The 27942-nt window shown below is 48.1% G+C and overlaps 1 protein-coding gene across 1 annotated transcript; it reads right to left on the bottom strand.

Annotated features, from left to right (window-relative positions):
- Positions 1-20910: 20910 nt before the first annotated feature.
- Positions 20911-21301, bottom strand: LOC135821748 (actin-binding protein WASF1-like). The gene is made up of 2 exons (XM_065334746.1): positions 21223-21301; positions 20911-21149 (listed from the first exon to the last, which is right to left on the bottom strand). Exons 1-2 carry the CDS (start codon positions 21299-21301, stop codon positions 20911-20913), a joined length of 318 nt encoding a protein of 105 aa, XP_065190818.1.
- Positions 21302-27942: the final 6641 nt, after the last annotated feature.

Genomic DNA, 27942 nt, shown 5'->3' on the forward strand with positions numbered 1-27942 from the left:
TCCGCCAGTGCCCAGTGGCATCTCGTTGGTTGACCTTAGTTACCTTTCTTCTCCCCTTTATGACCGATACCTGATGCCGCTCACGAGATGGTCGCAACCAACGTAAGCGAAAATGTGGTTCTTCATCCACCCTGTACCGAAACTAGTGTTGAAACGAGCATATCTATAAAAACGAACGATCAGTTCCACTAACGAGCAAGCTATCGAGCGAGCTAACGAGTTTCATTGATGTGGCAAATATGAACTTTTGAATATATATTTTTCAAAGTTCGATTTTTTCAGCTGGTTCAAATTATCACCGCAAATTATCACCACTGGCATAATTGGGGTTGCTGCTCCCCACTTTGGACTGCTGTTTGGTGTCGAGATGTCTTTTCGGCGCCGTGGTTAAGTAGCCTTTGTAAGAATAGACCGTTTTGCAAAGATTGCAAGTAGCCCGGGTCTTCGCTGCATCGCGGGAGAAAACTTCCAAACAACTGAGCGTGAACTTTCACTCAGATGCGGAACAAGACATCAGTAGAGTCCCCCAAAGCTGCAATGACAACACAAACAACTCAAGTGTCGTGCAGGCATACAGACACTGTAACTGCGATTGATTTTCACGTTGCACGAGACTGGACTCTCTATCGACCAGGAAATCATAAAATATTTTACGACTCCCCGGTCGACATATACTACCATGTGTACGGAGTACGGTGTACCTTGTTCGTTAGTGCAAACGAGCTGGCCGCAGAAACGAGCCGAGTTTCTGGCGAGCGAGCTAACGAGTACCCGGGGAGATCGTTTTAACACTAACCGAAACCCGTGCAGAACCAAGAGCAGCCTCGTATCAGATACAGTTGTATGTAGACAGCTATGAATGACCATCCGTCTGCTAAGGTAGAACATGGCCACTGCAGGTAGCCATGGAATTTTGACATCATTCAGGTCTACAAAACCAGAGAGAGATTAGCGAAATAACAGCAGCGAAAAGTACTGTCACGATCGCACAAATCGAGATTTGTGTGTGTTAGTGTGTGCGTGCATGTGTGTATGTGTGTGGGTGTTACTATGTGTGTGCGTGTTAGTATGTGTGTGTGTGTGGGTGTGTGGGTGTGTGGGTGTGTGGGTGTGTGGGTGTGTGGGTGTGGTATGTGAGCGAGATTAAGCGAGTGCGTGTTAGTGCTAGACCTGCGCCTACTGCATCTGCCTCTGAAATAGCCTGACCATGTATACATTCACGCAATTACTCCTCTTGTTCACCTACCTGCCGGGCTGTTCAAAGCCACAACCAAATTACAAAAACTGTAAGTCATGTTGTGCATGTACCGTAAAAAGGCGTTTTTGGCATAGTTCTGTTCTTTTCAGATACGGCAAATGCGTTTTCGGGATTTGGCATTTCGTTAATTCTTGTTACCAACCACACAAGAAGCCGACCTGTTTGGGAGCTATTAGGCGTTGTATTACCAGGAGATAGGCAACAATTGCCGCATACAAAATGCAATATTCTGGTCCAATGCCAGAGCTAGTATTGCAAGCACCGCTGTGTGTTATTATGGCCAATGCTGACACTAACTGAGGCAACAGTTGCCCGGCGAGAATTCAGACGTGTCAATACACGAGCATGCAGTAGGGATGCACTTGTGGGAGAATGTAGGCGCACTTGGCTCAATGCCAGCCTGACCCACGATCCCTACTGTTGAATTCAGACGTGTCAATACATGAGCATGCAGTAGGGATGCACTTGTGGGCGAATGTACGCGCACTTGGCTGAATGCCGGCCTGACCCACGATCCCTACTGTTCTCCCTTACGGGATGGCTTAAAGGATGCACTTGTGAGCGAATATAGGCGCACTTGGCTCAATGCCGGCCTGAGTCACGATCCTTACTGTTCTCCCAAAAATACAACATGACCCAAACATGATTTATCGGCATAACTATTTACAGCAATAGATGCGAGCGCCGTCCAATGCGGCTGCCCATTAGCGTAGTGGGCAATGCGCTCTAAGTACCGGATCTGGAACAACGCTGCTGGCACTGATCAGTCCCTGGGTGTAGCTTGCCCTGGCTAGGTTCTGCTCCTCTGCCAGAGTGGCCAAGTCATCGCGTACAGTAGTCTGAAGCCAACTTCAACTCGAACAGGCGAATCCGCTGAGTAGTTTTTGTTCCTGCCGGGTCTAAATTGCGGGATGCCAGTGCGTTTCGCAGCTCAGCAGAGCGCATTTTGGCTGGACATCGCTCAGTGACAGAGACATGGTTGATCGGATATAGATCAGAAACTGGCCACGATTGTCAAACAATTTGACCGTCAGCGCATCAAAGCAAAGAGCGTTTTGGCTGGACATCGCTCACTGACAGAGACATGGTTGATCGGATATTGATCAGAAACTGGCCACGATTGTCAAACAATTTGACCGTCATTGCATCAGCGCACCAAAGCAAAGAGCGTTTTGGCTGGACATCACTCACTGACAGAGACATGGTTGATCGGATATTGATCAGAAACTGGACGCGAGAGTCAAACAATTTGACCGTCAGCGCAGAAAAGCAAAGAGCATTTTGGCTGGACATCGCTCACTGACAGAGCCACTGTTGGACATTGGCCGCGATAGTCAAACAATATGACCGTCAGCACAGCAAAGCAAATAGCGTTTTTGGCTGGACATCGCTCACTGGCAGAGACATGGTTGAGCGGATATTGATCAGAAACTGGCCGCGATTTCATGCCCCAGGGGCTGCTGTGGCTGTCGACGTCAGCAAGAACATCTGGCGTGTCGTTGACGTACGCCTGGAAAAGTGTTGGTCCAAGAATGCTTCCCTCGGGGACTCCAGCGGTGGTCGTGTACGTATATGACGTACGCCTCCAAAGAGGCACTGTAAGGAACGGGTGTCGAGGGAAGAGGCCAGGCTACGCACCTTGTGAAGGAGGCCGACATGTGAGACACGATCAAACGCTCCTGTGATGTCCACAGCAAGGATATTCGCCGCCCTCCACAGCCCACAGCGCTTGCCCAGGCAGTTTGGAGAGCTTGCAAGGTGTCTTATGTTCCGAGGCCTCCGCGAAATCTAAACTGGTGCGACGTGAGCAGATGGTGGTCCTCAAAATAGTTTACGATGTGTCTGTTTACTAGAGTTTCCATGATTTTCGAGATTATGCACAGTAAGGATATGGGCCTGTAGTTGAGCGGGAAGGTCGCTTGTGGATCAGAACCACGTTGGCCGTCTTCCACATCCTAGGTTGGACTCCAGACCGGAAGCATAAGGCAAATACTTGGACAGTGGCTCTGAAAGCTCGTGAGCACATTCCTTAAGGACGCAAGCAGAAATACTGTCAAGCCCTGTAGCCTTGGTGACGTCGAGCTTTGCCAGGAGGCGGCGCACAGCCTCTGGGCGGAAGCGGATGGTGCGAAGAGGTGGAGGATCTGAGGGAGCAGGGTCCAGTAGCTCAGCCTCCACAAGGTCCGGACCGGCAACGCTACATTTCTTTGAAAAGAAGCGAGCAAATGCCTGGCTTTCCCTGAGCTCGTTGCCCACTGACGGCCGTCAGAGTTGACAATTAGGAGAATTTCGAGCTGTGTGCAGTTGCCAGCGGCGTTCTTCAACTTCGTCCACCACTGTTTGTCTCTGAGGGACCCAGATGAGAGGCCGCGACAGAGGCTGTCCTCCTTTGCACGTCATGATCGGAACTGAGTGGCGATCGTTACAGTCACGGAATTGGTTAATGCCTGCTTAAGTGCTGAGTCATAAGGGTGTTCTCTTCTTCCTCTGGGTCTGGGTGAATTCAGGCATCCACCATACCGGATCGGAAGGCCTCGTTTCCAGAACTTTGGATGGGACAAATTATGCAACAGCTGCAGTTATCGAAGCGGTAACTTGCTTACAGGAAATTTCCTCCGTGATGATATCACCCCATTCCACGTTGCTAAGGTGCGCCCTGAAACGATCCCAGTCTGCCCTGTTGTAGCAAAACACTGGGGGGTTCACGTCTATGGAGCAGATCAGAAAAGTCTGAGAGTACAACTGCATGGTCAGATCGACCGAGGGGTGGAAGTGTACGTGTAGTTACTGGGGACGTGAATGTTGACATTGTGAGGTCTAGCGGGTTGTCTCCACGGGTGACATGCTTAAGGTGGCAGACTACCCAAAAATTCGCTGAAAAATCGAATTTGTAAATTCATATTGAGTGCTACGTCAGTTGAAAGAGCATGAATAGCTGCAAATTCTTTGAAAATTGTGTCCCGATCTGACTGGCCGTTCAAGAGTTATGGCCGAAAATGTGCCCTTGCAAGGAAAGATTTTTTTGTTGCACGCTGTTTGTTGGCTGCGCTGTACTTGAATGTGAGCAGACCGTGCGCAACTTGTCGTATCATGGAAACACGTGAAAGTGTGCAGAATTTTGCTCCAAGTCCAAAAAATCAGGTTTTTGAGCCACGTATTGGGGTGCACGGCGGCGGGCGAAGCCCGCCGCCGTGCAGCAGGACCTTTGCCAGCACCCTCGTGACGTTGCAGATATGTGGCTTGATTATTGTAGTTGACGTTGATTTAGTGACTTTGGCAAGTTTGAGTCGTGTCAAGAAGTCAGGTAGGATTCAGTGCTAGGCAGTAGTGAAACATGAGTGGTAGTCTTTGCCGGTTTCTGAGGGTATCCTGGATTTGGTGTGCAGCGCTGTGGAAATGGCTTGCTGTGGAGGTCCCAGCACTGGATGTTGTATCAAAGGTACGACCTTGTAGCACGTGCTAAACCTAAAAAGATTCAAAAATTGACTTGGGTCTGTGGGAGTGTGTGAGAGAACGCCCACTCGTTCCGTTGTGACAGATTCCAGACCTCGTTGAGGGGCCCTACCCCATCACCCATGGCTGCTTCTGGACTTGTTCTAGGTTTGAGTCCCGCGCACGAACAGAATGAGCACGAAAATGTGAAAAATTTGTAAATGCATTTGTTTGGCTCCTGGGTGGCTCGCACACCGTGGCACTATGCCGGAAATTTGAGTTTTTCCGGCCTGGAAAGCCTGTCAGTGAGGTGCAAGAACTTGTAAATCATGTCCTGAGGGCCAGCAGGAGTGTGTGGTCAAAATTTCACTCAAATCCATTGAGAAACACCAAAGTTACGGTCAATTGAATGCCATATGAAATTTATGGGTAGGCTGCCCCCTTAAAAGAAGATGGGCAGCAGGTATCTTCGAGAGGCGAAGCGTAGTTTTCGAGCTGTTCAACCAAGCCTGGCTGTGCACGTTGAAATCGCCAGCTAGGATAATGTGGGGGCCCTGCTGTCTAGCTTCTGGGAGGATGGTGTCGGGATGGTCAATTAGGGTGAGATCGCCAGGGGCACAGGACTCCGGCCGAAACACTGCTCCCAAGACGGTGCGGAGACCTCGCCCCAGCTGGAGAGAAAACCAGATGATCTCATGTGCGGGGGACATGAGTTCAGTGTTGAGCATGGAGGGGAGTGACGACTTCACCCAGATGGCTACCCCTCCCCGTGTGCCGTTCTGTCCAACCAAAATGGCGAGCTGTATCCAGGGAAACTGATGCCAGAGGGAAGCACTTTCTCCGCAGTGAACTTCGTCTCTGTCACAATTGCGACGTGGGGCTGATGCTGCAGGAGTGCGTGCTGTAGGTCGGGAGGTTTGCTGGCTAGGCCGAAAGCGTTTGTGCAGATAATACGAAGATGCTTGCGACCCTTCATTGCAGGAGGAGGTAATTAAAAAGGGGAGTGGAATTTGGCATAAGCGGTTGCATGGCTACATGTATGGCTAAATCTCCTAAAAATCTAATGAAATACCTAAAAGGTGTGGAGAACAACGTCACTGTAGGCTAGGATTGAGTATCATGTCATACCAGTTTGCTGAGGCGTGAGCCCTGTGCTGGGGCAAGGGGTTGGCTGTGGCCAGGGTCGATGTTGTTGCTCTCTTTTTGTTTTTTTTGAAATTTTAAAAATCAGGTGAGGATTCCGCACTGGGACTGGTTCTCCTGCATTGTTCGGAGGTAATCCAGGGGTTTGCTGGATGTTTAGACATGTCTGTGTTAGACACCAGTGAGGATAGGAGATATTCATCACGCGCCGAATCTGGGTGATTGCATGTTGTGGTGGTAGGAGTGGTTGTGTCGGTGTGCAGTGAGGTTGGATGTTGTCGTACCTGTACCTGTGCGGCCTGGCGGCGTTTCCGGGTGCACAGTCGTGCTGGTTGCCGACATGGGCGATATAATGTCGGGCTCGTACTGGTCGTTGACTGGGTCATTTGGTGCGAGCTGGAGAGCAGGTCCGCTTTCCGAGTGGTGTTGGCACCGTCGGAGGCGGTTTCGGATACGGCGCTGGCGTGGGTCAAACTCTGGGCCGCTTTTCGTGCCGAATCGGTACGGTGAGAGTCAGTTTCAGCTCCGCTGTTCCGCTCTGTGCTGCCCGTGCTGCTGCCTTTGCTGCCGGAATGCGTGGAGGTGTGTGCACTGCGACGGTTTTGGCTTTATTCCAACAAGAATGGGTGAGATATTTTCGAAAAATGAGAAATAGCTCAAAACCCACTCGTAGCGTTCATGACGAGTAGACCCATCCGAACTCGTGAGACACGAATATGTTTCGCATTGTCACGACTGGTCTCTAAACCAGCTCCCCCTTCGCGAAGAAGTTTCAATAACTCAATAAGCGTGACATTTAGTGCGACAACAAGAGATAATCACTGGACATAACTAACGAGGTTTTGACAACCTACCTAACAGCCTAAGTGTGAATTTAATTTGCTTATGCTTGCTTGCAAAGGTTGGGTTTCTTTGTGTGGATGTATACGGCATCAAAACAATCTAGCACTGCGTACACATGACTCAATCGAACAAAATCATCTGAATACACAGCGCAACAATCAGGATGCTCTAACAAATGACGATGGACGACTCATACATCAGAATAATCAGCATGTGCGGTGGACACAACCGATACCAAATGGCTAGTCGTGTGGACCCTAGCCATTGCCGCTGTCAGTGCTTTAGACGCTGCCATCGCCGTCTGTGCCGATCTTTGCTGTTGCTTGGCGTTGATGTCAGTGCTTAGACAGCCATCACCATCGTTGCCAAATGTTGTCAACACCTGGACGCACGCATCCGACAACAGGAGACGTCCAGCAAAGAATCATCCTGGTACAAGATGATCTAACGCAGCGGCATCAACACAAAGCAACGTCGCCTCACAATTAACTAGACCACCGGAAAAACAACCGGACAAGACACTTACTGGCATGGCAGTGACAGGAAGCGCATCAACTAGAAGAATGACAAGATCAGCAACGACGGCAATGGCAGCAGGAGAAGTCTGAAGAACAAATTGCCTGACTCCACCAAGACTCGAACCAGGGACCCTCGCTTGTAGCCAGCGATGCTGTAACCACTGAGCTATGGTGTAGTGGTCATCCCAGCAGAAACTGTTCAACATTTTCTTCAGACTTCGTAACTCACACTTTGTGTGAATCTATACAGGTGGGTGGGACGCAGCCCTCACTGTAATCCACACACTCCACCTACAAACTAGCACGCAATATTCTTTCAGGATCATACATCCTATCCAAATTCTACTTTGTTCTCCCAGAGGTTTGGACGAAAATCAACTTGTTCACCTACCTGCCGGGCTGTTCAAAGCCACAACCAAATTAAACGAACTGTAAGTCACATTGTGAATGTACCGTAAAAAGGCCTTTTTGTCCAAGTTCTTTTGAGATGTGGCAAATGGGATTTCGGGATATTGCATCTCGTTGAATGATCTCATGTACCCTTTATGACCCGAATCTGACGCCGCTCGTGGAAGACTTTTCCAGGTAGAACTCCGTGTTGGAAGCAAAGAGCTGAGATAGTGTCTTTACAAGTTCCATTGTGCATTCCTTCAAGAAAGAAACTAGCTCCTGCGATTTCTTTTCCACTTAGCCACCTATTTAACCTCTCCTTTACCACAGGCAAGTTTCCTACCGAATGGAAACTGGCTAAATGTTTGCCTATTTACAAGTGCAAAGGCAGCAAATCCCAAGGGAGTAACTATCGCCCAATTTCCCTCCTGTCCTGTATTTCCAAATTTTGCGAATGGCTCTTCTTCAATCAACTATATGATCCTATTTCTCCTGCTCTTGATCCCGCGCAATCTGAGTTTCGTCGTGGTGATTCGACCGCTCTATAGCTCACCAAGCTGATCCAAAACATTGCCGACCATCGTCATATGGGGCGGAAAGTTGCCATTATGCTTTTTCGACCTCGAGAAAGCTTTTGACACCGTGTGGCACCGTGCATTACTTGCTAAACTTTCCAAAGTTTTCGGTGTGTGTGGCGCAGCGCTAGAGTGGATTACAGACTACCTATCCGACAGAACGCAAGTTGTCTTTGTAGGTGGACTTCTCTCAGATGCCTCACCTGTTCTGTCCGGAGTGCCGCAGGGATCCATCCTAGGGCCCCTCCTTTTCCTAGTGTATATTAATGATCTTCCCAGTCATGTTTTAGGTGTGTCCTTATTTGCTGATGATACTGCACTGCTCCGGTTCAATGAGTGTCCAGAGAGACTGCGAGACAGTCTCCAGTGCGGCATCAGCGAAGTCTAGGACTCGGCTTGACTATGCTCAAAACCCCAATAATGATTATTGTGTTGAGCTCATCACGTTATCTGGTTGCAGTAATATAGATCAGGTGGGAATAGGGACATTATGTCGATAGGAATCAACTTTATTCTCTTTGTCGGGCTATGTCGCTCCGGCAACAGATGTCATCCATGCGTGAAACACAAAATTACTGTTGGCAACCTAAAAAATGCACGAAACACACGACCAACTTACCAGATACACGAAATAGCTGTGGATGCATTTCCGTATCCAACAAGTCGATCTCTCCGGGTTGTACCTGAAAAGCAAGTGCTCGAACCTGTCATACCTGTCATACTGGCCAACCCTCCCGGTTTTCCTTGGAAAATTCCGGGAATTAACACTACTCCCGGGGTCCTGGGGATTTGAAGGAAAATACCGGAAAAGTCACAGTTTCGTCTGATACAGGATTTTTCTGAAAACTCCATGGATTTGCTTTGAATGTCCCGGTTTTTTCAAAAATATGTACGGTGCGCACTTGCACTTCGAACTGTTAACGGCACTTTCAAGACCTGACCACAAGATCTGCACTGACAGGCGCTATAGGTGGGCGCCGACGCGCCGACTGATCGAACTGCAGTGCAGGGTTGAACTGTGCCGTACGCAGATCTGCAGAGTTGAACTTTTTTTGGCGGGAAAATCCCTTTTCACTTGTTTTGTGCCATCCAGGGATTTTGCGAAAAATCCAGGGATTCTGCTTGTATTGTCAAGGGATTGAGATTTTTGTGGTTGGTCAGTATGCTACGTGGTCGAAATTTCAAATGATATTCCTGGAAAACAGGTTGCAGCTAGATCCCAAATCATGAAGTGCAGGGCATCGTGCCTCTTCATGGTTTCACTCAAGCAGCATTCCATCATACATCACAGTGGTAGCATAGCAAATATCATGTTGCTGATCAACCTGATCATTTGGATTTTGATCATGATCTTGATTGTCGATCAAATCGATCAAATCCGTCGATCTGCTATGTCACGCGGTGGTCGGCACACGGCCAGTTTCAGGACGTAAAATATCGTGCTTCGATCGCACAAATCGAGATTTGTGTGTGTTAGTGTGTGCGTGTATGTGTGTATGTGTGTGGGTGTTACTATGTGTGTGCGTGTTAGTATGTGTGTGCGTGTTACTATGTGTGTGTGTGTTTGGGGGGGGGGGGGGGGTGTGAGCGAGATTAAGCGCGTGCTTGTTAGTGCTAGACCTGCGCCTACTGCATCTGCCTCTGAAATAGCCTGACCATGTATACATTCACGCGATTACTCACCTCTCTCCGTTTAGATATACCAGCGCTGCCTCCTATTCCATTATCGTTGTCTGATGATTGGTTCAGCCATGAAACTCTGAGTCTCAACGGAATTGATTTGCCAAGGTTTTCATTGTGTGCCTTTGTGTCTTTTGTGTAAATAATAATAATCCCTAGTCATAACTCGTAATAGGTTGTCCTTCTGCTCTTTTACCATAATTAAATTGGCTCACCACTAGAACTAAACATCATAATTCATTGTTTTACTGCTTATAGAGTTCACTACTTCAAGGGTAAGACACAAAGGAGAACAGACTGAAGAAAAAATTGACTGACACCACAAGGACTCGATCCAGGGACCCTCGGTTGTAGCCAGTAATGCTGTAACCACTGAGCTATGGTGTAGTGGTCATCCCAGCAGAAACAGTTCAACATTTTCTTCAGACTTTGTAACTCACACTTTGAGTGAATCTACACAGCCGGGTGGCACGCAGCCCTCACTGTAACCCACACACTCCACCTACAAACTAGCACGCAAAATAGAGTAATAAGAAATTCTTCCAGGAAGTGATATACATCCTGTCAAAATTCTACTTTGCTGTCGCAGAAATTTGTACGGTAATCAACTTGTTCACCTACCTGCCGGGCTGTTCAAAACCACAACCAAATTACAGGGCCTGTAAGTCATGTTGTGCATGTACCGTAAAAAGGCGTTTTTGGCATAGTTCTGCTCTTTTCAGATACGGCAAATGGGTTTTCGGGATTTGTCATTTCGTTAATTATTGTTACCAACCACACAACAAGAACCAGGCAGGCACAGTGGGTTGGTCAAAGACCATGATTGAGATACGAGAGGTACCTGGTTCAAGTCCTGCCTGGGAGCGGTTTTTCCAGCCGTGCTGCTACCCACAGTCAACTGGGAACTTGTGGCCAGGCACAAGGGGTACATGGATGCAGCTAATGGGGTCGCTTTCGGCACTTGTGCCAGTGGTTGTGAGACTTACCCACTCACCCCCACCGTTAGGCGCTGCATCTGCCGCTAGGGTTTATCGGGTGTTAGCGGCCGTCGTGAGTTCCCTTCGGGAACGGATACGATAATTTACTTTTTATTTACTTACACAGCAAGCCGACCTGTTTGGGAGCTATTACGCATTGTATTACCAGGAGATAGGCAACAATTGCCGCATACAAAATGCAATATTCCGGTCCAATGCCAGAGCTAGTATTGCAAGCACCGCTGTGTGTTATTATGGCCAATGCTGACACTAACTGAGGCAACAGTTGCCCGGCGAGAATTCAGACGTGTCAATACACGAGCATGCAGTAGGGATGCATTTGTGGAAGAAGGTAGGCGCACTTGGCTCAATGCCGGCCTGACCCAAGATCCCTACTGTTGAATTCAGACGTGTAAATACACGAGCATGCAGTAGGGATGCACTTGTGGGCGAATGTACGCGCACTTGGCTGAATGCCGGCCTGACCCACGATCCCTACTGTTCTCCCTTACGGGATGGCTTTAAGGATGCACTTGTGAGCGAATATAGGCGCACTTGGCTCAATGCCGGCCTGAATCACAATCCTTACTGTTCTCCCAAAAATACAACATGACCCAAACATGATTTATCGGCATTACTATTTACAGCAATTGATGCGAGCGCCGTCCAATGCGGCTGCCCATTAGCATAGTGGGCAATGCGCTCTAAGTACCGGATCTGGAACAACGCTGCTGGCACTGATCAGTCCCTGGGTGTAGCTTGCCCTGGCTAGGTTCTGCTCCTCTGCCAGAGTGGCCAAGTCATCGCGTACAGTAGTCTGGAGCCAACTTCAACTCGAACAGGCGAATCCGCGGAGTAGATTTTGTTCCTGCCGGGTCTAAATTGCGGGATGGCAGTGCGTTTCGCAGCTCAGCAGAGCGCATTTTGGCTGGACATCGCTCACTGACAGAGACATGGTTAATCGGATATTGATCAGAAACTGGGCGCGATCGTCAAGCAATTTGACCGTCAACGCAGCAAAGCAAAGAAGCGTTATGGCTGGGCAACGCTCACTGACACTGACAGAGACATGGTTGATCGGATATTGATCAGAAACTGGCCGCGATTGTCAAACAATTTGACCATCACTGCGTTAGCGCAGCAAAGCAAAGAGCGTTTTGCCTGGACATAGCTCACTGACAGAGACATGGTTGATCGGATATTGATCAGAAACTGGCCGCGAGAGTCAAACAATTTGACCGTCAGCGCAGCAAAGCAAAGAGCGTTTTGGCTGGACATCGCTCACTGACAGAGACATGGTTGATCGGATATTGATCAGAAACTGGCCGCGAAAGTCAAACAATTTGACCGTCAGCGCAGCAAAGCGAAGAGCTGTCAGGGCAGCAAAGCAAAGAGCGTTTTGGGTGGACATCGCTCACTGACAGAGACATGGTTGATCGGATATTGATCAGAAACTGGCCGCGATAGTCAAACAATTTGACCGTCAGCACAGCAAAGCGAAGAGCAAGAAACAACAGCATGGCGAATTGGAGTAATGTGCATGCTCCGCACAGTCCGGTGAGGAAACGCGGGAATTCGGAGTGCATGCATGTTAAGAGTGTACCAATGTTGCTTATGGCAAGGATGTTGGTGTGTTGCTAACTCCACTTACCGTGCCATTCACGGAAACTTATATATCTCATATACCCTCCCCCACCCTTTATGACCCGAATCTGACGCCGCTCGCGGAAGACTTTTCCAGGTGGAACTTCGTGGAAGCAAAGAGCTGAGATAGCGTCTTTCCAAGTTCTCTGGCGCATTCCTTCAAGACAGGAGCGGAAACACCGTCGGGCCCAGTCGCCTTTGAGGAATTCAAGATGAGGTAGAAGCCGGTGGACTGCATTGGGACAACAGTGAACTGTCGTTAGTGCATGTGAGCCAGTGAATGCTGTGTTCGGTAAGTCCATCGTAGTAAGTTTGAGGCCTTGTACACTACATTTGTTGGAAGAGAAACGTGCGAAAGCTTCCAAGTTCTCGTAACTTGTGGCCCTCTCGCAACCTTTAAGGTGGCTCGCTCCTAAATTTAAAACTATAGTCTGTTTCAAACAGATTTACAATCAGGTTTGGGTCTTAAAAAGTATGAAGATAAGGGAAATTTGGACAACAAAGTACATCGAATGGCTTGTTAGGACACGGCAAATTGTTCTGTGAAGGTTTCGGAACAATGGGACCAGCCGTTAAGGAGTTAAAATTTGGGCCAGGTTTCCGGCCTTTTCCCATGGGTTACAATTTGCCCAGGAAGCCAGTATCGATTTTTTATCAAAACCCACGATTTATCCTTTCCTTTTTGGCCTTGTGGTTATGAATGCTGTCTGCTGACCATGCAGTTGTGAGTTCAAATCCCAACCTATCCTCAAGTCAAACTTTTTTTTCATTGTTTTGGTGATCAAGCTGGTACAAGACAAAGAAGATGGCTGCACCAAACGACTTGTTGTTGGAGCTCGCGCTTCCTGCCGAACTGGCTGACACTTGACTGGCTCACGCCATGTGAACACACCCACAACACTGCAATGGTGTGAGTGAATATGGAAGTCATCGTGCTGTAGCTTTTTGAGATTCATTTTAGTATTTCAAGATCGCCAATTTATTTGAATTTAGAGTCAACGCCGTCTTCTATCAGCGTTCACAAGCGTTTGCTTTTCTCAAAATGTCGTCGAAGTCAAACGGATAGCTTTGCCAATTCATGGCCTTGGGAATGAGTCCGTGTCGATGTCGTTTTCGTAACATGGTGAGTAAATTGCATCGCAGCTCAAAGAAACTATTTTGGTCACAAAACGAATTGGGACACATGCCGCTCGTCAACATTTACAACACTTTCGTTTCGACATGTCCTCTCTGACTCCATTATCGATACGAGGAAGAACTAGTTTGTTGTAAACCAGACGTACATGACTGTATCAACGTGAGTGAGTTGTCATTTTTCCTGCTTTCGCGCGGAATATTTCTTCGAGTTCACAGTGAGTTTTTCCAGGCAGCGCTCGAGTGCTCATATGGTAAGACGTCAAACTCCGCGGGCGATCGCCAGGATTGCAAATCTTTTTGAAACGGACTGTAGAGCACGAATCCAGCTATCCAGGCCAACGGAGGAAAAGGTTAGAAAAGGTTAAAAGGTGAGTACGAGAGTTGAAAAGTGGATTTGAGAGTGAAGGTGAGTACAAGTCTGTAAAGATGAGTACGAGTCTGTAAAGATGAGTACGAGTGTGTGAGTGCATACAAGTGTGTGAGTACGTACCAGTGTGCGAGTGTGTGCATATGTGAGATCGTGAACCTAACATGCCACCCCTACTTGAAAAGACTCCGCGTCCATGTTGAGAAATAAAAAGGAAGGGGAAAATTACAAATAGATCGAATATAAAGAAGTTTATGGGACAACAAAAGAGAAAGAGCGAGAACAATTAGCCGTAATAAGAGGGAGGGAGCGAGAGAGGGAGCAAAAGAGAGGGAGAGAGAGCGAGAGAGAGAGAGAGAGAGAGAGAAATAAAGAGAGAGAGAGAGAGACATAAAGAGAGAGAAAGAGAGAGAGAGAGAGAGAGAGAGAGAGAGGGAGTAAACATTGTAAGTGATGTCCAAGATGTCGATTGGCAAAATCTTGCAGCGCGGTTTGCGGGAAAAAGTCAGGGAAGGAAAGCTGCAAAACAGGCCCGCACAAGAAGAACGGCAAGGACAACAGAAAACGACAAGGAAACGACAAGGATCCTGGAAACCAACAACTTCCAAAGCCCATGTTAACACACTCCACATGATCACGCATATAACAAACACAGGCATAACGGTAGACAACAAAAGTACAGGCGAGCGCATGGCGTGGCGAAATCCGTCGAACTGTGGCTGTATACTTGAAACAAAAACAGGAATATCAGTAGGCATTAAACAGTAAGGAAACAGGCGAACGCATGGCGAGGCGAAATCCGTCGATCCGCTAGAAAGCGACATCAAAGAAATATTCCTTAAATAGACAACTCACATTAAATTGAAGTGCGAGACAGGGTATTGTACGTGTGTGCAGGCGCAGAAAGAAGTGTTGGTGTAGGCGCAGCAAGTGGTGTGCGTGTGGCAGGTCCCATTTGCGTCAAACATTTCCAAAGGCGATTTCGATGGACTGGGCAAGGTCGATGGCGAAGGGGACTCTCAAATTAAGCCAGCGGTGCAACCTGCACTAGTCGATATTTGCAACACTTGTTACAATGCTGGCACCGCTGTGACTGGCAACACTCCTGCATTCCACCCAGAGAACCAACCTGCTATCCACTTACCTTAGGGATCCACTCCAGTGCACGGATCTGATTTATTTCATATTGCAACAGTTTTGCCCGATCGGCAATAAATCCAAATAGTTATTAGTGCTAATAGTGAAATCTGTGTTCGTTTTCTGGACTTGAAAGTTGTTGCATCGCATTTCTGAGGGTATCACCCCACGTTGTACAAAATACAAGTAAAAATAAAACGGTTACGGCATGAACAATGACGGTCGGTTTTTGCTGTACAAATACCTAAAACGGTAAAGGGCTAAAAAATACGACGTAACATTTGTAGATGCGTGAACACTCGTATTGTACGCCAACATCGTCGATGGCAGGAGAACGTCCCAATTCGAATTGGCCTCATCAACAATTTTTTTTTTAAATATTCTGGATCGTTCTATTCGCTCTCTCAACAACACCATCGCCCTGCGGATGATACGGAGTCGTTCGTGATTTATCGATGTCAAGACGTAAGCATAGCACACGAAACAATAGTGATTCAAACTGCTTAGCCTGGTCAGTGTGAATGCGCTCAGGTAAACCATGGCGAGACACAAACTCTTTCACAAAACATTGAGCGACAGTACATGCACAAATATCTGGCAATGGATATCATTCAGTCCATTTTGAAAAATGGTCAACCACGGGAAAATATGCATGTTTCGACGAGGAGATTGGCAGTGGGCCCATCAGATCCGTTGCAACCAGTTTAAGCGGTTTGGAAGAAGCCAAATGTTGCAAAGGTGCACGATCAACCGGATTCTTTTCTTTTTTTCGAACGCTGACAGTCGGTACACCTGCGACAAAATTCGTCAATGTCAGCTCGAAACCCAATCCAAAAATACTTTTTCACGACTAATGCAATCGTGCATTTTGTGGCGAAATGGCCGGTGACCGCTGTCGAGTGCGCTTCACGAATAATACGACTACGAAATGTGAGAGGAACAATCAACTGGCTAGCATTATTCTGAAGTCTTCGATAAACCAACCCATTGTCTACAAAATGTTTACCTTTTTCGGTCCAGAGAGCGCATGCGCCTGTACGAGTCGGTTACTTATTGCGGTTGTGGCTTCGTAATCGGTTTTTGGTTTCTTTACGATCTCGATCATTATCAGTAGCTTCTTGCCATTCCCTGCATGCCTCATCACTGCCTAGAAAATGGAGCGAGTTAATCGTGGGCGACGCTTCATCGACTGGATATCTGGAAAGACCATCTGCGTTTCCGTGTTGTGGCCCGGGCGATGTATCCACGCAAAATCATACTCTGACAAATGTTCGATCCAACGGGCAACTTGTCCCCTTGGATTTTTGAAAGTAATTTGTCATTTCAACGCTAGGTGATCTCAACGAATCTGAAATTGCGCATACAAAATAACGTCCGGCCACAATATTTGCTGGCTCCTGTATCTGTCCGATACCGTCCCGTACAAACAGCTGGCCACAATATTCGTCGTATTCTGTATACGACTCCCTGGTGTAGAGGGCGATTTGGAAAGAAATAAGGAGAGTCGAGAAGGAAATGAATTTAGAATGGATGTTAGTTGCCGAATAGATGATAGGATGCGTCAGCAAAACAGATTTTGGAAGAGAGATCCTGTCGTCTCCAAAATAAGCGTGAACGAGCGATTCAGCGCCGGTCAACGGAAACATCGGAAGAGAGATCCCGTCGACCCCAGAACGCCCGTGATCCGCAGAGTCCGCGCCGGTCCCAGGAAACGTCAGGACAGACATCCCGTCGAGTCCAGAACGCCCGTGATCGGCATAGCCAGCGCCGGTCCCAGGAAACGTCAGGACAGACATCCCGTCGACTCCAAAACGGCCGTGATCGGCAGAGATAGCGCCGGTCCCAGGAAACGTCAGGACAGACATCCCGTCGACGCGCAGAAAAACTAAATCTGCAGCCTCTTTTGGCGTCAGACAGGATACGTATTTTAGGAGACTGTAAAGTTATGTAATGTGCTCCACAGGCCACTATGCATTCGGCCGTCCTCATTGGCTCAACAGGTCAATGTATTACTACGAAAAGGCCAGCAAATCCGATTACTGTATTAAAATCAACTAATTTTCGCTCTAATTCGCTCGAGATTGACCAACGGCGTTGGGAGTTCCTTGGTCACGTACTGAGAATGCAGAAGAGCTCTCCCCCATAGCGCGTGTTAGAGTTTTCAGCCACCGCGAGCCTGCGCGGTTGACTGGACCGACCCAGGACAACTCTCCTCTCAGCTCTTTCTCAGGACTGCCTAGCCCAACTCGGCATTCGCCTGGGCACGCTTAGAGGCCTTAATCAGCTGCGGCAGTTGGCAGGGGATAAGTCACGGTGGAATGGCACCCCGCGGCACTCATCTTCCTCTGCCGAGCTGCGTCCTTGACTTATCCCCTGCAGGGTGAACATCGTGCATGAACAGTCTACCGTCTTTCTGACATTGCCACTCGAACTTGACAATAGAAGCTGCATTTCGTATGTTCAGTTACATTGAGCCATGGTGTTTTTGTCTTATGTTTGTGAATCCTTCCCGGAAGCAAATGCTGGTTTTTATGCATTCATGTAATTACTCAGCGTTATTTGCAATAATAATAATAATTTGAAACTCGGGTATTGAGCCAATAATAAAAGTAGATTGGAAAAGGACATATGGAAACGAGTTAAGAGTAACTCTCCACCACACTAACTAGATACTATATACAGTCAGAAAGTGCAACAACTTCCCCTCTTTGGTCTTTCCATAACCTTGAACCTTCCAAGTTGGAAGGCTGTCGGTTAGCGCTACGGAGATGTGTTGAAGCTAGGTGTCAGGACGTCGAATGCCTCAGTACTCTGTCAGTTATGTGCCTAGTTGTTGCACTTTCTGACTGTATATAGTATCTAGTTACAGTGGTGGAGAGTTACTCTTAACTCGTTTCCATATGTCCTTTTCCATTCTAATAGTAATAATAAAGTTGATTGTTCCAACTAGGAACACACGCTTCTTGCCGAACTTGACACTTGACTGACTCACGACTGCCATACGGAGCACACGAGGAGCACGTCGCACCTTCCACTCGGCAAACCTGCAAGAAAGCACCACTACCTGCTCAATACACAGTGTTTTGGGGAATTCACCCCTCATCAGTTGAGCTTGAGTAGGCTGAGGAAGATTGTGCCTGAAAAGCACCACTTATATACCGCTCTCCAGGCCAAACCATCACCAGGGGTACAAACTTACAGAGACGCTTTGTTTCCAGCGCGACAAACACCTCGTGAAGCTCCAGGTAGCAGAGTGAGTCAGAGTCGCTCATGGAGTTGTGCTAAACAAACGTTGAGAGCCAGTATAGCTATTCGCAACGCTGTCACCTCCAACAACTAGTCGCACGTCCGCGTGAGGTTCATAATAATAATAATAATAATTTTCGCTGGCGATTTAATTTCGCTGATTTCGTCGCTTGGTACCAACCGGCCAAAGTAAATCGCCGGCCAAAGTGTCATAGAGGCTTTTTGAAAACCCCAATCGGCCAAAGTTTAATACAGAGCAAGGAATCCTCACTGCATGGCTGACATCGTACCTGTCTAACCGAAGCATACAGTGTGTTGTCGGTGTTGCAACCTCCCGTCCAGACCCCATCAAGGCGGGAGTCCCACAAGGCAGCATCTTGGGGCCAACCATGTTTCTCATATACATTAATGACGTATCAACATGCCCTGCTGGGAACACGCACCTGGAAGCCTATGCTGACGATACAACATTGTGCACTCTTCTCCGTAACGACCTCCCCACTGCTGCTGCCTTGCTTCAGGACACCGTCAATTGTCTGTCAGACTGGGGCAAGGAATAGCGTGTAGCGTTTGAGCCGTCGAAATCCCAGGCTATGACAGTCACGCTGCAAAGAGCGCAACTAGCCTTGCCCTTTCTCCTCTTTGGAGGCAACCCTGTGCCAGAGTCATCCACAATCAAGCTCTTGGGGGTGACTTTTGATCCGACGCTGTCCTTCACGGAGCACATCCGTGCAGTGTCTATACGTGGCAAACAGCGCTTGGGCCTCCTGCGGCGAGCTGCGCCCTATCTCTCCCGAGAAGGCCGCCTCAAGGTGTACAAGGGGTTTGTACGGCCCGTTTTGGAGTATGCTCCTCTCGTCTGGATGGGAGCTGCTCCCTCCCATCTTGCACGCCTAGATAGCATCCAACGCCGTACATTGCGCATCATTGGTCCCGGGAAGGAGTTCCAGAGCCTCAGCCTACGGCGATACGTTGCTGCATTAACATACACTTACAAACTGCATTTCATCACAGGTCCGACTCAATTGCTAGCAGTCCTCCCACCAAGGCTTGAGCCCCGTGACGCCACTCCCACTCGAAACGATCTCCGCATGGCCGCCGGCCACAGTTACCAGCTACGAAATCTGCTACCGCATCAAGCACCAGACACCATTCTCCGCAGCTTCCCACATTGTGCAATCCAGCTGTGGAATTCCCTGCCGCCAGCTTTTCTAGACTCGCCCCAACTCGCAAAAATGTTCAAAAGTTTAAGTGCAACGTCAACGAATACCTCCGCCGACAGCATTGGCGATGGTCCCATTGCTACGATTGCGCTGCACACTAGTACTAGCTGTTGCTTGCCCTTGCTTTCTTTTTATTTTTGCTGACCCTTACAGCTCTATCTTTTGTTTTTGGTGCCTGTTTCTGGCCGTGATGCTGAGACCTCAGGTCGGCAGAGCCATCAATATCCCACCATCACTGCTGCACCTCGGTGCAGCCCCTTCTGAGTAGTTGTCACGTTTGTCCTTGTCTCAGTACCATTGTCTTCTGTATTATTTATGAGTTGGGTATGTGAACATAGTTCACGTTCACGTTCACGTTCACGGTCGCTCTCCAAGGAAAGTCGAGCTCAGTGACGGAATTCGCGTTATGAGAAGGATTAGCAAACAGAATTCGCACATGCATGACGTTGACACGATGTCCATTGTGTACAGACTACAGCGTGGTAAGTTTATGACCGCCTGACACGAATCCGCGATTCGTGTTCCGACTACTTTTCCGAACGAAAAATGCGAAAGTTCGCAATCCAGTTCGCGAACTGAAAAATGTTTGCGAACGCGAACGTGAATTTCGTCTTGCTAATCCTCCGTAATGACGGTGAAACGTTTCGTTTCTCATCTGCCAAAGTTTCTCATCGGCCAAAATTTGTTTATTTGCAGTAAAAAGAGTTAAAAAGAAAAGAAGGAGCAAACCAAAAGTGGATGAAATTAGAGAAATAACAATCCGCAATAAATTCTGCAAATACTTTTGCCTAACTCATATTCAAACTGATTGAATCGTTTTAGCAATACAATGATGTGGCCAATCAGCGGAAAAAAAACATATCCATCAGTTCTAATAACATGTGCGATGAGCTAGGCAAAAAAGCATAAAAGCATAGTGTAGGGCCCTGAGCTTCCAAGCTCTCTCGTTTCGCAAGGCCAAACGGGCAATGGTGCCCAATTCTATGGAAGCAAATACTCTGCAGAAGCTCCGGACCTAGGTTCCACACAATGAAAACATCATCAATATCGCGCTTGTACAGGACTGGGCTAGCAGGTGCACTACTCAAGAGCGAAATCTCTAGGTCATGCATATACAAGATGGCAAGGGGGGTTTACGGTGCGGAAGGATGTCCCACCAGCCCTTCACCTTAGTCATCTTATTTACAACTTTGAATGCCGACAATGCGCTAGTCGGTATGTTGGTCGGACTGTTCAGTACCTGAACGCACGCATCAAATAACACACACCACGTCACATACTTTCACCTTGCGCACAACAACAAAGACCGAAGCGAGGGTGACCTAGAAAACAACCGTTATCTACACAACTTGCGGATCAGGGCTCACAGACTGTGCTTGCTCCGCCGTCGCTGGTGGCGGTGGTGGGGGAGAGTAGGCGTGGTGGCTCATCGGGCCGGTTTGTGTCGCCACCTTTGCTCCTGCCGTCGGTGGTTCCTTCGTCAGTGCCCCCGGCAGCTTTGGCTGGGGTGGGGCGGCTTGCGGTCCCGGTCCCACTGCCTCCTCCTGATCCTCCACCGTCGGCTCTTGCGGCGGTGGAGCTTGCCAGTGACAGACCGCAAGCAACACCGGCAGGGGCATTGACACTACAATTGCCAACCAAAAAAGACTCACCTTGCGTATTAGCAGCTCCCACACCATCACCAACAATGCAATCTACAGCAACCACAACTAATCCACCATCCAAGCCCATTATTGAAAGACCAAGACGATCAACAGCCAACTACAACAGAAACTACGCACTCAATGGGCAAGGGCGTAAGGAGGGACGTGAGAGCAGGGTGACGGCCGAGTCCCGTTCAATGGACCATGTCAGGCGGGATAACAGAGAGAGCGCAGAGGAAGCAGATGATGGGACGGACGGTGAAGGGAGCAATGAGTCGGAGAGCGACGATTGTAGTGATCGTGAGAGTGCCGGTGAGAATGTTAGCGTTGTGCGTAGGTTTCGTGGTAGCAAGTCTTCAGTGAACAATCATCTGTTGGCTAGTCCTGATTGTTGCAATTCGTATTCCGACTCTTCATTCACTGTATTGTGCCATGGTCGTCATGGTTATGAACTACAATTAAAGGTTTTGGAAGCCATCTGTCAGCGTCTGTATAAGCCTAATTTGTGTGTACAGAAAGATAGTATAATTGGGTTGAAATTGTTCAAGTAAAGTGTCATGTTTGGTGCGGCCAAGCTTGGCCGTTAATGTTCTAGGTGTAATGTACTGCTGTTATTTGTTATCACTTTGTCCTTCCTTCTTTCTTTCTCTTCTTTGTTCACTTTTCAGTTGCAAGTTTAGTGTTAGTACACGCATTCGTTATTGCTCTCGCTTTCTTTGAAGAAATCACCCATCTTTTCGCAGAATTTTCAAATTTCGCATGTTGAATCCGCCGAAAATCGATGTTTCAGTGCTTCAACAGAGTGTGTGTAAATGTACATGACGTAATGGGAACGGTGACTTCAAGTACTACGTTGAGCCGTATTCTGATCTTGGGGCTAATAATATGGCCGAATTTGAACATTCTCTTAACCGATCGAAAAGCCGATTTGGCAGGCTCTGTATGGGCATCTTGTCAATCAGTGCACATCTACGATGTGTGAATAAAACGAATGCAAGGAACGTGTTACTTGTTTTCTGCACATCTACGAAGTGCGAATCAGGGAGTAGTATAATGACACGTGTACTAGTACACCTTGTGTTGCACTGCGTCTTTTCCACAAGCATAGGACCACTGAAGGTCATACGCTCCGCGTGCGTATGCACGCATGCGCAATGTGTCATTCACTGCATGCAATGCACATCTACGATGTGCAAATCAGGAAATAGTACGTATTTTACTACTCCCCGGTGCGAATGCACCGAACGTGCGCAAGTGCACGTTCGTCACCTATGGCGAAAAGAATCTTAAAGGGGAAGTTAAGGCAAAAATTAAAATTTCACCAGTTGTAGTCTTCGGGGTGCTGAGTCGAATGGTCGTGGTCCGAAGAAGCTGAGACGCTCCCTTCCTACTTGAATCCCAATCGAACTCGCGCACTTCCACCGAACTGGGTGACTGCGCCCTACTAGATGGGGATTTGTATGCAAAATGTCACTAAAAGCGCCATTTCGTTCTTATAAAAGCACGGATGACCGCGATTGGCCCATATGTTGTAGTCTTTTGGACGCTGAGTCGACTGGTTTTGGTCCAAAAAGGCTGCGATGCGGCGTTCCTCCTTTATTCCCAATCGAACATGGTTGAAGAAGCGGTCACGTGCTCCTGTGTACACCAGTCACCTGGTCACCGTGCCTGCAGGGTACAACTTACTAGCCTGTTTGACCTTTTTTGGGTGCAGTCCTGTCACTCGAGTTGAACTCGAGTTGAACCTTGGTGTGAAAGTTGTCACCTGCTGGCGTGGTGACCAGGTGATTTGGGCACCCAGGACCACGTGACCGCTTCTTCAACCATGTTCGATTGGGAATAAAGGAGGAACGCTGCATCGCAGCCTTTTCGGACCAAAACCAGTCGACTCAGCGTCCAAAAGACTACAACATATGGGCCAATCGCGGTCATCCGTGCCTTTATAAGAACGAAATGGCGCTTTTAGTGACATTTTGCATACAAATCCCCATCTAGTAGGGCGCAGTCACCCAGTTTCGGTGGAAGTGCGCGAGTTCGATTGGGATTCAAGTAGGAAGGGAGCGTCTCAGCTTCTTCGGACCAAGACCATTCGACTCAGCACCCCGAAGACTACAACTGGTGAAATTTTATTTTTTGCCTTAACTTCCCCTTTAAGGATGACATTTATGGCATGCCAGGGCAGGGGTCAGACCAAGCACGACCGACACAGTGTGCCTTATTTGGCCCAAAGGTCGAAGGTCAAAAAGTGTACCAGAACCTGCCCCGCACTTACTACTCTTGAGGTTGGGAAACAAGCTCACGTACACTGGAGGGCTTCAACAGTGTTCCCCAGGTGTCCTGTCACGAACTGGAGGCATTGATTGAGGATGCATTCGAGGACTATGGAGATGATCGTAACTGAACTCCCGCAAACAAGACTTAGAGGAGTGTTAGAACAGTACCTGCAGACCGTGCATTTCAGAGAAGCTGTTGCCGGCCAGCATCACGGCTGTGTATAAATCCTTTCCAAGGATGCCTTGCAATTTCGGCGGAGTATCTTTCTGGTCGCCTTCTCCCACTGGTGAATACAGTAGTAAGCTGTAGTAAGCTCAACCTTCTCAAACCGGGACTCGTCCGACAAGAGGGAATCTTGCTTCCGCATAGAGTCTTGCCTGGAGTACAAGCCAAGGTCGGCCGTCCACGCCGTGAATTTCCCATAGCAGTGAGACTTCCTCCGAAATATGTCCTCGATGGCATCCCTCAAAAAATTGCGACCATAGGCATCGTGGCGGTTAGCTCTGGAGGGACGTGAAACTATCAGCTGGGGGACGCTGTACTAAACGAGAGAGCTTGGAAGGTCAGGGCCCTGCGCTATGCTTTGTTGCCTAGCTCATCGTGCATGTTGTTAGAACTGATGGAAATGCTTTTTCCTTTGATTAGCTACATTGTATTGCAAAAACGTTTCAATGAGATACTGAAGTAACGTCTTCTGCATAGCTATGAGACCGGCGCTGACTCTGCCGATCACGGGCGTTCTGGAGTCGACGGGATGTCTGTCCTGACGTTTCCTGGGACCGTCGCTGACTCTGCCAATCACAGGCGTTCTTCTTCTTCTTATTATTATTATACTGACGGCAACTAACATCCATTCTGATTGCATTTACTTGTCTCCCTACTTCATATTTCTTTGCAGAAAATCTCCCCATACAGCAGGAAGACGTTTACATAATAATGACTCCCTGCTATACATCTACATGACTGTATATACGTTATAATTATCATGCTATCGGCTTACATGCGATTCCCGGGCTGGTCGACAGGCGGCCCAGCCAGCCTGCTAGTGGGATCTCGGCCTCGCACACATATCCACACAAAATGTTACTGCACTGAATGCATTCCCCCGATACACTTCGCATATATACTCGTTCTCTTGATGGTGCCGTACTCTTGATGGTATGGGACAGGTACAGGATAGCGCCAGGCATGTCGATGGCACAAACAAACAAAAAAATTTTGGCCAGCTGTCTTTACTGGTACGGTACAGTACGGGACAGATACGGGATAGCGCCAGGCGTGACACAAACAAACAAACAAACAAACACACACACAAATACCAAATTAAAGCTGTGTGGACCCTGGCTAGCGCCAGACGTTACTGAAGTAACGTCTTCCGCATAGCTACAGGAATAAAAATTAATATGGATCCAGCTGCCCCAACAAACGGTAATATGGATCCAGCTGCCCCAACAAACGGTCCGAGCTTGTGTCAAAGTGTTGCCATGAGAACAAATATTACTTGTGAAATGTTGTCACATGATACTAGCAGAACATCACTCAGTTAATATTAAGGACGTTTAGCAATGCGAAAGTTCGAAAGAAATTTCGAGTCTGGGAATGAGTACAGAGAGACCAAGACCGAATTATTGCATCTGACATCAACTTCAGACTCCTGGCGGTCCAGCAGGCAACTAGGGTCCCTCATTGGCGACAGTGAGGACTTGGAGCGGAGGAAAGACCTCACTTCGAGTGCATACAGCAGGATGTATAGCCTCTGGCTGAGGCGTGGGAAGGTAGGTCAGTGAGCAGAGGCGCATCCGACTGTATAATGCCCTGGTTCTGCCCGTTCTTTTGTATAACTGCGGCGCATGGGGGCTCACAGTGGCACAAGCAGAATCACTTAACGCATTCCACCGGAAGCAGCTCCGATGGCTCATTGGCATAGTTTACCCAGCCAGGATATCAAATACTGAGCTGTATGAGAGGTGCAACACGGAACCACTATCTGACATCGTGGACAGGAGAAGATGGCAGCTAACCGGCCATATTCTCCGTATGGACAGGGATGCGCCGCCATGGATCGCGCTGACGGGCTATTTTGCAGAAGATGCCAAGGCTGGGCGTGGACGTCCGAGGACATCCAGTGCGACGCGCATCACAAGCGACTTACAGAGAAGGAACAGCAGTCTGCTTCGATTAGGGCTTCAACACGACGTGACATTGACTCAACGTATGGGGAAACAGTGTCAGGAGCCAACAAGTCCCACTCCAGGTGCAGTGCCTGCACCAGCTGGTCAGCATTCTCGCAGCGATGTGGAATTATTCTCTTCTTGTCAAATCTGGAGAAGAGCCCAACATTCTCGTTTGGATTCATGTCGTGTACAACCTGACCTCTCGTACCCGTATGACTCCCGTGTATGCGGAACCCAACCTGCTTCGTGTACACCAGCTCTTGCGTGAGACAGTGTGCTTGCTGGTCTACCGGTACCGGTGCCTACTTTCCACCATGGAGCAGCCGCTGATCAGCGCATTATTTGGAGATTTCGCCACTCCGACTAGGGCTGGCCAAACGCTCGACTCCCAACAACATCTGCTGCAGCTTCCATCCAGAACTCATCCCGTGTCTCTTTCTGCTGCACGCATTTGGAACAGTCTTCCACCTGATGCGAGAAACATCACGCCCCCCCCCCCCCCTCCAGTTCAAGGTTGTGTTGCACGCGTATTGTCTTACTGTAGCGTGACAGCAACCCCCTCCCCTGTCTTGAGTACTAGTATGTAGTAATCCTGATGCTCTGATACATACCGAGGCTAGCTGTATGCTCAGTCTCCGGCTGGCTGTATGCTCAGTCTATACATTCTTGATCTTATCTTCTTCTTTTTTCCTTTTTCTTTTCTTTAAAATGTTTTACTGCCAGAAGTGGTCTTCATATGAGGAGGCAGACATGCCTGTTTGTTGTTCGACTTTAAGTAAATCCAACTAACCAACCAATGTCCGGCGAAGAGGGAGGTTGAAACAGGATGTTGGGTACTCCGGTATCGAGAAGATCCTGCTGTGCTTGAGTGAAGTGAATGAAAGAAATTTTGAACTGTTTTTAGTATGCAACACATGCACTCCGAACTTTTACGCGGGGTGCGTACCGTTTAGTTCATACACACAAATCCCCAGTGATGTAATGGGAGCTAGCTTCGCGCCAATTTGCGGCGCCGGCTTTGCACTTTGGGCCGTATTTCACCGCGCAACTGTAGGTGACAGTATTTTCTGGAAAACACTGACATGGTCACTTTCGTGTATCGCTCGCGAGAAACCTGTTAAGACATTTCTCAAGTTATCTGGTGACATCTGCGCTGTGCTAACTTACTACCAACACACAGCATAGAAGTCAGTGAAAGCTTGTGATCTTTCACTAGTTTTAGACATGTCATATTCCTAGCACTGAGGTAACATGTGTAGTCATAGAAATATTAACACCCAATGTTGGGAAGGCCGTCGTGGCCATGTGTTTTTTATGATGTATTTACTCTTTATTCAATATTTCTCTGAGGGGCCGTTTACATGAGGAAAATAAGCCCGGGCTTATTCGCCTCGGGCTTATTTTTCAACCGTTTACATGACGGTTGTATGGGGCTGAGTTCAGGTGAGTGACTGCGAGTTCTGCGCGCACTATATTTTTCAAATCGCACATGAACGCAGTGGTAAATGTTCGTGTTTGATGAAATTTGGATCAAGAAATGCCGGCTCAGGTTTCTACTGCCTTTCCAATTGTCGCATATTTTTCGAGAAGGTGAAGGATGGGCTAGGACCTTCCACTGGACAAAAACCAGAAGAAAACATACCAAGAAATAAATAAAAGAGACGCACTGTCCACCGCCACATTCTCTCAGGTTCACGAGGCAAAATCGAAAAATACGGAAATACTCGCTTATAAGCCCTTCTTGACCGTTTACATGACAAAATAAGCCCTGGGGGTTGGATAAGCTCGGGGGTCAAGGGTAGGGCTAGTTCAGCTCGGGGCGAGCTGAATAAGCCCGCCTGACCATGTAAACGCGCGCTCTAAAATTTCTGGGTGACCGATCAAGGCGGGCTTATCGTAAGCCTAGGGTTGAATAAGCCCGGGCTTATTTTTCTCATGTAAACGGCCCCTTAGGATGTGAAATATGAAATGTCTCAGAAATTCAGTTTATTTTGGAACGCAATTTCTCGTACATGTGGTGATTTAGCCTACAGTTAGTTCACGAGTCATTTCGTGGGTTGTTTGTTTCTTGCGTTGCACAGTGCAAGACAAGAATTTGCACAACTGCACAAGAGTATTGACGTTGACTCTCAAAATGATTCTTGGTCGCCTTTTGTTTGTTTCTTCTATGTTAGTTTTGACAAAGGGACATGTATTTTCGTTTTGTCTTTTCTCGCAGTGTTTCCTTTCATTTCTAAGCCGCGACGCCGTCGTGTACTGCGGTACGACGGGTCACGTGCTG

The sequence above is a fragment of the Sycon ciliatum genome, chromosome 7, assembly GCF_964019385.1.
Source record: "Sycon ciliatum chromosome 7, ocSycCili1.1, whole genome shotgun sequence".
Lineage (NCBI taxonomy): Eukaryota > Metazoa > Porifera > Calcarea > Leucosolenida > Sycettidae > Sycon > Sycon ciliatum.

Excerpts from the sequence above, each read along its gene's own strand:
- LOC135821748 (XM_065334746.1), bottom strand. The coding sequence starts at position 21,301 with ATGGGCTTGGATGGTGGATTAGTTGTGGTTGCTGTAGATTGCATTGTT. Across the intron at positions 21,150-21,222 it reads GGGAGCTGCTAATACGCAAG|CTCCACCGCCGCAAGAGCCG; the intron begins GTGAGTCTTTTT and ends GTCACTGGCAAG.